At 34.2% G+C, this 13,816-nt stretch overlaps 1 protein-coding gene across 1 annotated transcript; it reads left to right on the top strand.

Annotated features, from left to right (window-relative positions):
* Positions 1 to 1,053: 1,053 nt before the first annotated feature.
* Positions 1,054 to 6,753, top strand: LOC112750828 (protein argonaute 1). Its single transcript, XM_025799692.3, has 20 exons — positions 1,054 to 1,721; positions 1,807 to 1,956; positions 2,042 to 2,175; positions 2,252 to 2,361; positions 2,522 to 2,628; positions 2,711 to 2,849; positions 2,924 to 3,040; positions 3,270 to 3,377; positions 3,529 to 3,600; positions 4,137 to 4,259; positions 4,349 to 4,508; positions 4,598 to 4,857; positions 4,965 to 5,107; positions 5,226 to 5,288; positions 5,367 to 5,430; positions 5,515 to 5,650; positions 5,746 to 5,819; positions 5,931 to 6,025; positions 6,156 to 6,187; positions 6,306 to 6,753. The coding sequence occupies exons 1-20, from the start codon at positions 1,561 to 1,563 to the stop codon at positions 6,515 to 6,517; spliced, it is 2,460 nt and encodes an 819-aa protein (XP_025655477.1). The 5' UTR covers positions 1,054 to 1,560; the 3' UTR covers positions 6,518 to 6,753.
* Positions 6,754 to 13,816: the final 7,063 nt, after the last annotated feature.

Genomic DNA, 13,816 nt, shown 5'->3' with positions numbered 1-13,816 from the left:
CTAATTTTAAATATTAAAGACTAAATTCTAAATCTTAATAAATATTTTTAGAAAATATTTGATTTTAATAATTTATAATTATTTTTTTATTTATGATTGAATGTACTCTTTATTGAATTCATTATGAATATTATTAAATGTACTCTTTATTGTACTCTTTATATACACTTGGATCATATATAAATATATGTAAATTAATTCGATTTACTATGGTAAAAAATTTCTACTATGGTAAAAAATTAATTCGAAGCTGATCCATTCGAATTACTAGGGACGTCCTAGCATGCATAATTCGAATCATCCTGATTCGAACTACCCTAAGACTACATGCAAGTATAATTTAAATTGGACAAATTCGAATTACAAGCATTACTACTAATTCGAATAGGACTAATTTGAATTAGTGTTGGTTTGTCTAATTTGAGACTGATTCGAATTACATAAGAATGTGCTTTTGGGAGATCTTGGTAATGTTTTTCAATTTGGTAGAATTGTGTAATTTGGTCCTCCATTTGATTTAATTGTGCATTTTACCCAATATATAAGGTGCCTATAACAACTATGATTAGATATAAAGTATACAACAAAAAATTGTGTGGCAATCAAATGTGTTCATATGATATATATAATTATTAGCGCTATATACATCGAAGAGACATTTCGCTTGGTGGTAACATGACATTATTGTTAAACCTTTTCCTTCTTCCAGGTTTCAAGTTCGAGCCCTACCTTCTTCGTTTGTGGAAGGCTTTACATAGTTGATATTCTACAGTGATCCACACGTTGTGGGTCTATTGGTGAAAGCGCGGGTTTAACGATTGAGTCGGTTGGACCACCGGACGGTCCGGTCCGATTCTAATAACTATGAATGAAAATACTAAAATTTGGTGGCGGTTTAGAATCGCCGCAAAATAAATGCTATTTTCGTTTATTTGCTATTTAGCGGGGTTTAGCTAAAACCGTCGCTAACCGTTTACCCGCGGCCTATCTTCCAGCGTTTGGTTTAACCGTCGCAATATGCCCCCATAACCGCTGATATCTTCCGGAATTGTTGTAGTGAATTGGGCTGAAGGTCGATCAAGGAAGGGTAACTTGGTTAGAAAAGCAACTATGAAAGATGTGAATTGGGAGGGTAACTATGAGAGATACAATGAGATTATCTTCGATGAAGTTGGGGTTCAAGTTACGGAAAGTGTCGAATAAAAGCCTAATCCGGATGCAGTTAGATTTTATCATCTATTAGAGTTTGTTGCACAACCACTGTTCGAAGGTTGTGTCCACACTAAGTTATCTGTCTGGACATCTATTACGAACAGATGCGTGCATGGGGTAGTGGTGCTGGAGGCGACACATCCTCATCTACACTCACACCAGCCCATATACCAGCACCCACAGTAGCATCATATCATCGCATCGAGATCAGCAGCGAAACCTTCCGGAGGAGGAGGACAATGACGACGACTATGAGGACTCGTCGGGTCTAGAGTTTTGATTAATGTATAGTTTTCTTAGGTAACAATCACTCCAGAAGTTACATCAAGAGGCGTTAACCGTGCTGTTATGGAGGAGTTGGTGAGGCTTTACCGAGAATCCCATTTGGGGAAGAGACTTCCTGCTTATGATGGGCGAAAGAGCCTCTATACAGCTGGTCCACTGCCTTTCGTGTCAAAGGAGTTTAGGATCATGTTAATTGATGAAGATGATGGAACTGGAGCTCAAAGGTTAGTTTCATGTTTGTTTCCAACTTAATATTCAAATAAAAACTTTCATACTTTATCTGATTGTTTTGTTTGCTTATCATTGCAGGAGGGAGAGGGAATTCAAAGTTGTGATAAAATTGGCTGCTCGGGCAGACCTTCACCATTTAGGGCTCTTTTTGCAAGGGAGACAAACTGATGCACCTCAGGAAGCATTGCAGGTCCTCGATATTGTGTTGCGTGAACTCCCTACTACCAGGTCTTTGATATAGCTCTCTTCCTTTATTTGGTTTCGTTGTTCTACCCAAAACTATTGGGGTATAAATGGAGTTTTGTTATTGTAGGTATTGTCCTGTAGGAAGATCATTTTATTCACCCGATCTTGGAAGAAGACAGCCTTTGGGTGAGGGGTTAGAAAGCTGGCGTGGTTTCTATCAGAGTATTCGTCCCACACAGATGGGACTTTCTCTGAACATTGGTACATTACGCTGTCTATACATACCCACTTCATTTTCTATCTTAGATTCCATAAATGCTAACTTTTGGATGTGCAGATATGTCTTCCACTGCATTTATTGAGCCATTGCCGGTGATTGAGTTTGTAACTCAGCTACTGAATAGGGATGTATCCAGCCGACCACTGTCAGATGCTGATCGTGTGAAGGTAGATTTTGGTTGACACAAGCTATACGTGCTTTCATTTGCATTTGCATTTGCATTTGGTTGTTATTCATTTATGTGGCTTGGATTTTGGGAGACTGCTTTTCCCCCTTGATTTAAAAGAATGAGAAATTGACTTTTTTCTTTCTATTTTTGAATGACAGATCAAAAAAGCTCTCCGTGGTATCAAGGTTGAAGTAACTCATCGTGGAAACATGAGAAGAAAATATCGCATCTCTGGTCTGACTTCCCAGGCTACTAGAGAGTTGACGTGAGTAGTAGTTACCTAACAGTTATTCTTAATGGAATGGGTCAAGTCTATTGCTCACTTTTTGGTTTGTCAATAATTTTAGATTCCCTGTAGACGAGAGGGGAACAATGAAGTCTGTCGTTGAGTACTTCTCTGAGACCTACGGGTTTCACATTCAACATACTCAGTGGCCTTGTTTGCAAGTGGGAAATACACAGAGGCCAAATTATCTGCCAATGGAGGTAAACGAGTTAATGAGTAGTAAGCTTTTTATTTTCATGTGAATGTACCTACTGAAGGTTTGTTTTGGTTGCAGGTTTGCAAGATTGTAGAAGGGCAGAGGTACTCAAAGAGGTTGAATGAAAGGCAGATTACTGCTTTGCTCAAAGTCACATGCCAACGACCTGTTGAAAGGGAGCGTGATATAATGCAGGTCTGCAGAATGTCTTCTTAGCATAATAGTATCATATTCTAATTCTATCTACATGTGTAGTGTGTAGTAATGCATTTCATTCAATAGCATGATTTTTTTTTATAAGAGGTGTGGGCTTTTGTTGTCATTCTGAATACTCTCCCCAATCTATTGATTGAATATATTCTATGTACTTAATCTGTATGTTCATGTTGCTTCCCTCCTAATTCATTGTTTTTTTTTTGTTCAGACAGTACATCACAATGCCTATGATCAAGACCCTTATGCTAAAGAGTTTGGAATCAAGATCAGTGAAAAGCTTGCTCAAGTTGAAGCTCGCATCCTTCCTCCACCCTGGGTATTTTTCTGTACATTATGCTTTGTATATATATTTTCTATCCATATCAAATGTGTGTGAGTGAGAGTGAGTGAGCAAATGTGTGTGTGTGTGTGTGTGTGTGTGTGTGTAACTGGTCTTTTTAAATGTTTATTGACATTTTGTTCTGCAGCTCAAATATCATGATACAGGTAGAGAAAAGGACTGCCTACCTCAGGTTGGCCAGTGGAATATGATGAATAAGGTTAGAGATATTGCATAAAATGATTCCCTCACTGTTGACTTCATGCTTTTGATTTGTTATTGTTATCAATATTCTTTTTTCATACTTTATTGCCTTTTGATTTGTCAATTGTTTTCAATATTTTATCTGCATATTTTATTTTACTTCTCTGCTTTGGTTGTGGTGATGGTGCAAGTATTTTTATTCCAGGGTTGTCTCTTGGGCCTTGCATCAGAGATAAAGATAAAATCCATCTAAAATCCATCTTGAGTGTGTGCCAAGCTATTTTTGTGTGAAAATTTAAAAAATTAGACCGAGCTAATCACCTTATTTTTAAAGTAGTGATGTTATTAGTCTTAAAATATGTTGAGCTGGAATAGGTGGCATGCTTGTGAACTTGAGAATTGAGATGCCCTTCCCTCTTTTATGCGTATATTGGCATTTTAATATACTATTAAATCAGATCAGAGTGATGTGATCAAAATTTTACACTGTTTTTGATACTGTCCTTGTTGATTGAAACATCAAATAACCTTTTGCTATGGCTTTTATTTCAGAAAATGGTTAATGGAGGAACAGTCAACCATTGGTTCTGCATTAACTTTTCCAGAAATGTTCAAGATAGTGTTGCCCGCACCTTTTGTTATGAGCTCGCTCAGATGTGTCAAGTATCTGGCATGGTATAGATTCCCTTTGTAAATCCTTCTGAAAATATGATTTTGTTTGTAGTTTTTTTGCCATAAGTAATCCTTTTGTTGAATATGATCAGGCATTCAATCTGGATCCAGTAGTTCCCCCAGTTAGTGCTCGTCCTGACCAAGTTGAGAAGGTTCTGAAAACTCGGTATTATGATGCCAAGAACAAGCTGCCTGGAAAGGATCTTGATTTGCTTATTGTTATCCTGCCTGACAATAATGGTTCTCTTTATGGTAATGATTGGATGACTAAACCATGTGTCCTTCCTTTTTATACTTGTAATACTACCGTTCATATCAAACTGTTTTTTTCGGTGATGCAGGTGACCTGAAACGAATATGTGAGACTGATCTTGGGCTTGTTTCCCAATGTTGTTTAACAAAGCATGTATACAAAATGAGCAAGCAGTATCTTGCAAATGTTGCTTTGAAAATTAATGTTAAGGTTGGTGGAAGGAACACTGTGCTTGTTGACGCCCTTTCACGGCGTATTCCCCTTGTCAGCGACAGGCCTACAATAATTTTTGGAGCTGATGTTACTCACCCACACCCTGGAGAGGATTCAAGCCCATCTATTGCAGCTGTATGTTCTTGAATTTGTCTAAAATTCCAACCTGTTCTATTTAAATATATTTTTTAAGGTATTATTTTTGCCTTGATCACTTGAGTATTATCTTGTATGCTGTGTAGGTTGTGGCTTCCCAAGATTGGCCTGAGATTACAAAGTATGCTGGTTTGGTTTGTGCACAAGCACATCGACAGGAACTCATTCAGGATCTCTTCAAGCAATGGCAAGATCCTAATAGAGGACAGGTCACGGGTGGAATGATTAAGTATCCTCTCTTTCCCTCCATTTTGTGATGTTAGCTTGTTAAAGCACATATGTATAGATTCCATGCTCTTGTAGGTTTGAAAGATTAACTAGTTGTGATTTCTTATTCTTTTTGGCAGGGAACTACTTATATCTTTCCGGAGAGCAACTGGGCAGAAGCCACAGCGCATCATATTTTACAGGTAGTTTGATGTTTTCAACCCTGTGATCAGATTTTTATATTTATGGAACCTGGCACTTCTAAAGTTTATTATTTGCAGGGATGGTGTGAGTGAGGGTCAATTTTATCAAGTCCTATTGTTTGAGCTTGATGCTATTAGAAAGGTATAAAGTTTTGCCAAATTGTTTGACGTATCTGAAATTTTAGATGCTGTTTGTAACTTTCTTCAGTCTAAATGTTCCTGCCAGGCCTGTGCATCTCTCGAGCCCAATTATCAGCCTCCTGTGACCTTTGTGGTAGTTCAAAAGCGCCATCACACTAGGCTTTTTGCCAGCAACCATCATGATCGAAACTCTATTGATCGGAGTGGGAATATACTGCCCGGTATTTACTAAAATTTTGATAAATTGTCCTTAATAAATAATAAGTTTGATGCCAAAATGAAAAAAACATAACCTGGAAACTGAAATTTTTTGCAGGTACTGTTGTGGACTCCAAAATCTGCCACCCAACTGAATTTGACTTTTATCTCTGTAGTCATGCTGGAATTCAGGTGGATTTATAGCTTATCACTGTTTTAGTGTATACACAATTTGACGTTTAAAGTGTGATCCTTGTGTTAAAAAATGTTTAATTGGGTTTTTATGTTGGAAAATGTTATCAGGGCACTAGTCGTCCAGCTCATTATCACGTTCTGTGGGATGAAAACAATTTCACAGCTGATGCTCTTCAGATGCTTACAAACAACCTGTGCTACACGTAAGTAGTAAAAAACACAGTGGAATTTCCATCTGTTTTTTTTTAAGTTGTGTTTGCCACACCTTTTGACTTCTAGTACCATCTTTACCTGACACTTGATGTGTGATGTTCTTTAATGTAATTTCTGCAGCTATGCCAGATGCACCCGTTCTGTTTCAATTGGTGAGTCTTCTCTTAATGCAAATGTTGAGTTTGGGGGATTTGTGTATGTTCATGTTGTATCAATGTATTGCATGTGTCTAACAAGTTGGTGTTTGTTTTTTGTGTGGTGCAATTTCAGTGCCTCCTGCATATTATGCGCACTTGGCTGCATTCCGAGCCCGTTTTTACATGGAGCCCGAGACATCCGACAGTGGCTCCATGACAAGTGGTGCTGCTGCAGGTCGCGGTATGGGTGCAGGACGCAGTACGCGTGCACCTGGTGCCAGCGCTGCTGTGAGGCCCCTGCCATCCCTCAAGGACAATGTCAAGAGGGTCATGTTCTATTGCTGAGTAACATTTTAAGGCAAGGACTATTATTATTTCAAGTCATGTGGAGGACCCCTTCTCTATGTTTTATTTGTTTGTTGGTTTTGTTCCGAAGTTGTTGAGACATTGTGAGTGCTGTGTGGTACTTTTGATTATATTGTTGTTGTTTTCTGAAACATATGTTGTTGGCAACCCTACATATGCTAGACCTTTCTACTTTGGAATTTGAGCTTGAAATGGCAGTAATTTGTTGACTCTTATCATGTCGTGGATTGGCAAGATCTCTAGCCCTGTTTGGATATCTGCGTAACTTTATTATCATTTTAACATCTTCCTCCTAGTGTTTTATTATCAATTTGAAATTTTGTTTTTTGTTTTTTTCGGGATGTTTTAAGGAGTTAAACTCATTTGGTTAACTAGTAATTTCCTTGGGAGGATGATTAGAACTTAGAAGGGTATGCCATTTCACTTTTGTATTCAGGGAAATATATAAAGTATGCATAATTATTTGGGGTGATAGATTTATTTATATCTTCGTAAAATGGATTTTGCATGTAGTGAAGTATACATATTATGGATGCATGTGGTGGTAGGGTTATAAACTTGTAATAGATGAGTTGAGATATATAGGATTCTTGACACTGTATAGTTAAGGAAGAATTTGAGGCATTCTTCTTCCAGTGATTTTTAGCCTATGATCAATTTAATATATAGATATATATATTTAAAAATTTTCCTATAGTTAGTGTTGACAATGTTCCAATTCGGCCCTTTTATCGCTATTTGTAGGCAATTTATTTCTTACAACTGCTCCCTAACCCCAAATGGACTGACTGGTGAAGTTCTTTAAACTTTAGTCAATTACAAGAAATGAGTTAGTAATTAGTCATAATGGCTTCTAAGTTATAATAACCCTAAACAATGAGTTTATATTACTGTTGGGGCAGTGTGTAGTTATATAAGTTTATTTGATAATTTATTACTGTCCTAGGTTTATTCTTCATTACTTACTACCTCGTTTCTATTTCAAATTATCTCGTTATTTATTTATTTTTTACTTATGCACAATATTTATGACGATAGTTAGTTTTTATTCAAAATATAAATAATTAAAAAAAAGATAAAAATGTTTGAGTATTATTTTTTTCTATTGATTATTTTATTCTTTTATTAAATTTTGTAAGAACTATTTGAATCATATAATTCTTGTGTGTTTTGGTTAGCACGAGAAGCGCTTCGCTGAAGACCAAACTGTACCCTAACCCAAGTGAGGAGCTTCCGAAGAGTGAGACGAACTCGTACGCGATGCGGTTCCCGAAGCCGGGCTTGATGAACCCTTGGCGAAGAAGAAGGCGAGGCAGACGAGCCATAGGATCGGGTCGCCAAAGCCTGAAAATACCGCAGCAAATGGAAGGATTTTAGTGAGGATGGAGACGCCGAGTCTGAGGATGGCGACGGGACCGAGATGCTAACTCTCTCTATTGCCGGCGATGGAGGACCAGCTTCGACGTGGCTGAACAACGTCCGGCAGCAGAATTTTCTGCACCTTCAGCCAGACGCATCATCGGTATGAAACGACGACAGGCATGATGGCGGCGACGAGATGCATGTGGTAATGTTGCTGCTGCACCTTCTGCCATTATCATTGGCCTGCTGCTGGCAGAAGCCAAATGCAAAGAGGCCAGAAGGGGAAAGCCATGCAGTGGGCTGAGTAGTTGGATAAAGAGCTGAGTCAAGTGGTATCTGATTATGACGTGGGTCTTGCGATGATGAGGATATGGTGGTGATGAGAAGAAGGAGCGCCATTGTTGCCGCTGCAACATTGTTGGCAACGAGATATGTAGATGTTTATTTTTCATGTAATAAATGAGATGTTTATTCTTAATGTAAATGAGATATTTTAATGTATTTAATGGTCAATTTAGGATGGTCATTTTAATAGGTATGCGGATGGCTATTTTAATTTTTATGTAGATGATTATTTTGACTGGATTGGGTTTAGTTATATACAATTAAAATATGTTGTATGTTCAATTCATTAGCTATGTGAATAATTATTTTTATTCTTAAGTGGATGATTATTTTTACTAAGGGTAAGTGGCTTGACAAGTCAAGTAGCAAATGTGAAGTGGAATGATTATTGAGGAAGGTAGGAGTGGGCGCCGGTTGAAAAAGAAGAGGGTATTAGAGTGAAATATTTTGGAAAATTAGGATTTTGGGATGGTTATTTTTTTTAAAATAATTAATTAGATTTTTTAAAATTTAAAATTTAAAATTAAAAAATTAAAATTTGATGTAAAATAACTAAATAAAAATTTTTGAATTTAGAATAATTTATAAAAAAATTTATTATTTATCTCTGTTAAACTAAATAACTAACTCATTGTACACATTATCAAAATTTTTTATTATCTTTCTAGTAAAATTCTTATCAAATTTTCTATTATAGCTGTTATTTTTGTTTGCACCCGTCTGGTCAAAGGAGTCAAACGAACACAAACATCCCATTTGGGATTTCGCAACCGTTAGTCTTAATTGTCAGCGTCATCACCATCCCCCCATCAATCGTCATTTATCCACACTTCTTTTCAGCACAGGAAACTTTTATCAAGAGCTTCTTTTTATAGTGAAAAAAAAATATATTTAAATATTCTTTTATGTTTGAATAATAATTATATTTTATTATACAAATTACAATAAAAATAAATAATATTATTTCAAATACTTTTTAAATGAAATAATTAACTACCAACATAATTAAATATTTTATAATAAAATAATTAAATTTTTATGATAGAATAATCAAAATTTTGATAATAATACAATTAAATTCTTCCTTAAACAATGAATATGTATTTTTATATGAAAAATATTACTTGTCCTTTAAATTTTTAGGTTTTAGTCAGTTTTTTATTTAAATAATATTATTTAATTAATTTAAATATCATTTTTATAGAAAGTTACTTTTTTATAAAAAATTACTTATTTTTTAGTTTCTTTTTTCTAAAAGATGAATAATGAATCATTTTTAAAAAATACCTAATTACACTGCTTTTTATATATTGGTTAATTTTTTGTATTTACTTCATGTGGTTGTTTATTTTAATTCGTTCATATACTAACATCTATTTCCAATAAATAGAACATCAATAACATCAACATCTTTACAAGAATTTTTATATTATTATTTGAAAAATTCTAACTCATTACAAGAAATTCACTTATTATCCTTGGATTTACTATTGAATTTTGCATGAAAGTTAGTGAATATTTTGTCTAGCCAAAATGTTATCGTTGAATTTTGTAACCTGCTCCAAAATCTGCTGATAAGTTTTGGTGCGAATGACTAATTTATTGGTGCCAACATCACCATCGGAATTACAGGCAGAAAAATCCGACGATAACTCCAAAAAATGAAACGCATCATTTTGATTGCTGGTAGGTCATTACCCTCGAATTTTTTCGCTGGTAATCCGACAGTAAATTTGGATTAAATTTGAAATGCGAGCCCCTTTCCCCCATTCTGCAAATCCGGTCTCTCTCTTCTCTCTCCCTCTCCTCTGAAACCCACCTCCGTCGATGTCAGATGCAAGTTGTACACTCCATTGTCGCAGCACTGCATTTGGTGGTCGCCGCTACTGGGGGAGTCACACAGAACTGTGTCTCCCGCATCTCTACCCACTGCCATCACTGTGTCATCGTCGTTGGGAGTCCATATTGTGCCGCTATTGTCACCGCCAAGGTCCACCGCACCAGAGGTAATAAGTATTGTCTTCATTTTAATTTGTTTGATTTTCGCAAAAAAAAAAATATTATATAATTTTTTTACTAAAATAGATTTTGCCACCACTCCACGCCATTACTGTGCTGCCATCACCATAGATAAATTTTCATTTAATCTTAATTTTTGCAGATTTTTTTTCTAACTTAAGGTATTATTATAATTTTATTTAATTTTTTTCATGCCAAGTGTGGTTAGGATTTAAAAGTAAAGTTAGACTAGGTAAATTTTAAATTAAGTTAATAAATCAGTTTTCTTTAAAGAAATTTTTTATTAATTTAGAGTTTTATTACAATTTTTATTAAATTTTTTATTAGATGCGTGATTAAGGTTACATTGTGTTGCTTGTTATATTATTTAAATTTAATTAGAAATTAAATAGGATTAGACACTCTAAATTTGTCAATTAAGATAATTATGTAGCTAAATTAATTTTTTTATTTTTTATTAATTTAGAGTTTTATTAAAATTTTTATTAAATTTTTATTCAATTTTTTGTTAAATGTGTGATTAGAGTTACATTGAATTTGTTATATTATTTTAGTCTAATTAAAAATTAAATAGGATTAGGCACTCTAAATTTGTCAACTAAGGAAATTATGTAGATAAATTAGTTTTTTATTTTTTATTAAATTTTTATTAAATAAGGTTGAAGTTAGTCTACGGTTGAAGTTAAGTTAATTAGGATTTTTGGTTAACTTTAAGTAGTTAATTATGTGGATTTATTGATTTACAGTTTATTTTCAGAAATTTTATTAATTTTGAATATTAAATTTTAATTTTGTCTCTGTTTTAGGATTTTTTTTTTTTTTTTTATCTTTGTGTGAAGTTATCGTGGGTTGTTCGTGCTGGTTATATACGTGAGTTATTCGTGCATAATCGAGGTTAATTTTCCGTCTCTAGATATCTTAAATTGTTTAAATTTTATACTGTACTTACTTTTTCTAGGATAAAATTTTAGGATAGAAGTGGGAGAAGATTGCTTAATGGCACCTTTTCGAAATCCTTGTTTGTTAAAAAATTGCGGGGTGATAAGGAGATGTGCACTAGAAGGGTTAGGATTTTATGTTGGCTTGAATGCTTCTTTATTTTAATATATAGGTGTGGACTGAATACGGAGAAGTTGATGGGAAAGAAATCAATTAGTCTGCACTTATTGCCAATCACTACAACAATTTCAGCAGATAACGGTGAAAATTTTGCGGGTTTTATAAAATCGCCGCAAAACGGCAATCTGCGGCACATATAGTGGCGGTTATTGGTTGGAGCTGCAATCAGGACTACATTTAGCGGCAGTTTTTCTCGAACTGCCGCTATATGTACCGTAAGGTAAATTATTGTTTTACATTTTGCGGCAGTTTTGTTTAAACCGCCGCAAAATGCGTATTACCACATATTGCAATGTTTTCTTTAGTAATAACCATCTGGGTATAATCTAATTAAGTAAACACTGCTATCTTAAGCTACATATGTTTAAATCATTGTTACTTAAACTCGTAACACTTTTTCTACATTCGTTTTACGTAAAAAAAATTCACAAGTTAAATAAGCTATATATGTTAACTCATGTGAACAAATTTACCAATAAGATTTTCTTGTTTACTTTATTGGCACTTAAATTTATATTCAAACATGGATGTAAAAAAAGAAAATAAAATCATACTCTGAACTAATTAAAAATCAAATATTTTCTAAAAATAATAATTATAAATATTTTCTATAAAATATTAAAAATAATAATTAAAAATATTTTTTACAAGTCATTAAAAATTCAAAACTTTATAATTTTACCAAAATTATAATTTTAAATTATAATTTTTTTATTTTAATGATTTGTTGAGCATTTATTAAAATAAAAAATTTAAAATTTTTTTAAATAACAATCTTAACTTATATTCTTAGATATAAGAATTCATAATAACTAAATTCAAAATTAATTAATATTTTAGCAGAATCAAATATTAAATAGAATAAAAATATTTTTATATGAAAACCAATCAATGATCTTCATATTATCGTGGTTAATAGATTCAATAGTGCTAACTGGCCAACAAAATATAATATTTTTTGCAAATATTTCACTAATTTTAAATATTAAAGACTAAATTCTAAATCTTAATAAATATTTTTAGAAAATATTTGATTTTAATAATTTATAATTATTTTTTTATTTATGATTGAATGTACTCTTTATTGAATTCATTATGAATATTATTAAATGTACTCTTTATTGTACTCTTTATATACACTTGGATCATATATAAATATATGTAAATTAATTCGATTTACTATGGTAAAAAATTTCTACTATGGTAAAAAATTAATTCGAAGCTGATCCATTCGAATTACTAGGGACGTCCTAGCATGCATAATTCGAATCATCCTGATTCGAACTACCCTAAGACTACATGCAAGTATAATTTAAATTGGACAAATTCGAATTACAAGCATTACTACTAATTCGAATAGGACTAATTTGAATTAGTGTTGGTTTGTCTAATTTGAGACTGATTCGAATTACATAAGAATGTGCTTTTGGGAGATCTTGGTAATGTTTTTCAATTTGGTAGAATTGTGTAATTTGGTCCTCCATTTGATTTAATTGTGCATTTTACCCAATATATAAGGTGCCTATAACAACTATGATTAGATATAAAGTATACAACAAAAAATTGTGTGGCAATCAAATGTGTTCATATGATATATATAATTATTAGCGCTATATACATCGAAGAGACATTTCGCTTGGTGGTAACATGACATTATTGTTAAACCTTTTCCTTCTTCCAGGTTTCAAGTTCGAGCCCTACCTTCTTCGTTTGTGGAAGGCTTTACATAGTTGATATTCTACAGTGATCCACACGTTGTGGGTCTATTGGTGAAAGCGCGGGTTTAACGATTGAGTCGGTTGGACCACCGGACGGTCCGGTCCGATTCTAATAACTATGAATGAAAATACTAAAATTTGGTGGCGGTTTAGAATCGCCGCAAAATAAATGCTATTTTCGTTTATTTGCTATTTAGCGGGGTTTAGCTAAAACCGTCGCTAACCGTTTACCCGCGGCCTATCTTCCAGCGTTTGGTTTAACCGTCGCAATATGCCCCCATAACCGCTGATATCTTCCGGAATTGTTGTAGTGAATTGGGCTGAAGGTCGATCAAGGAAGGGTAACTTGGTTAGAAAAGCAACTATGAAAGATGTGAATTGGGAGGGTAACTATGAGAGATACAATGAGATTATCTTCGATGAAGTTGGGGTTCAAGTTACGGAAAGTGTCGAATAAAAGCCTAATCCGGATGCAGTTAGATTTTATCATCTATTAGAGTTTGTTGCACAACCACTGTTCGAAGGTTGTGTCCACACTAAGTTATCTGTCTGGACATCTATTACGAACAGATGCGTGCATGGGGTAGTGGTGCTGGAGGCGACACATCCTCATCTACACTCACACCAGCCCATATACCAGCACCTACAGTAGCATCATATCATCGCATCGAGATCAGCAGCGAAACCTTCCGGAGGAGGAGGACAATGACGACGA

Source organism: Arachis hypogaea, chromosome 15 (assembly GCF_003086295.3).
Source record: "Arachis hypogaea cultivar Tifrunner chromosome 15, arahy.Tifrunner.gnm2.J5K5, whole genome shotgun sequence".
In the NCBI taxonomy this organism is placed as follows: Eukaryota; Viridiplantae; Streptophyta; class Magnoliopsida; order Fabales; family Fabaceae; genus Arachis; species Arachis hypogaea.
Note: the sequence above shows the minus strand (reverse complement) of the source record. Positions and strands in the feature narration are given on the sequence as shown.

What these genes read in the sequence shown, in the direction of transcription:
- LOC112750828 (XM_025799692.3), top strand. Translation starts at nt 1,561, where the DNA reads ATGGAGGAGTTGGTGAGGCTTTACCGAGAATCCCATTTGGGGAAGAGA. An exon ending in CAGCGCATCATATTTTACAG is followed by an intron (nt 5,289 to 5,366) that starts GTAGTTTGATGT and finishes TATTATTTGCAG; the next exon opens with GGATGGTGTGAGTGAGGGTC. An exon ending in ACAAACAACCTGTGCTACAC is followed by an intron (nt 6,026 to 6,155) that starts GTAAGTAGTAAA and finishes TAATTTCTGCAG; the next exon opens with CTATGCCAGATGCACCCGTT.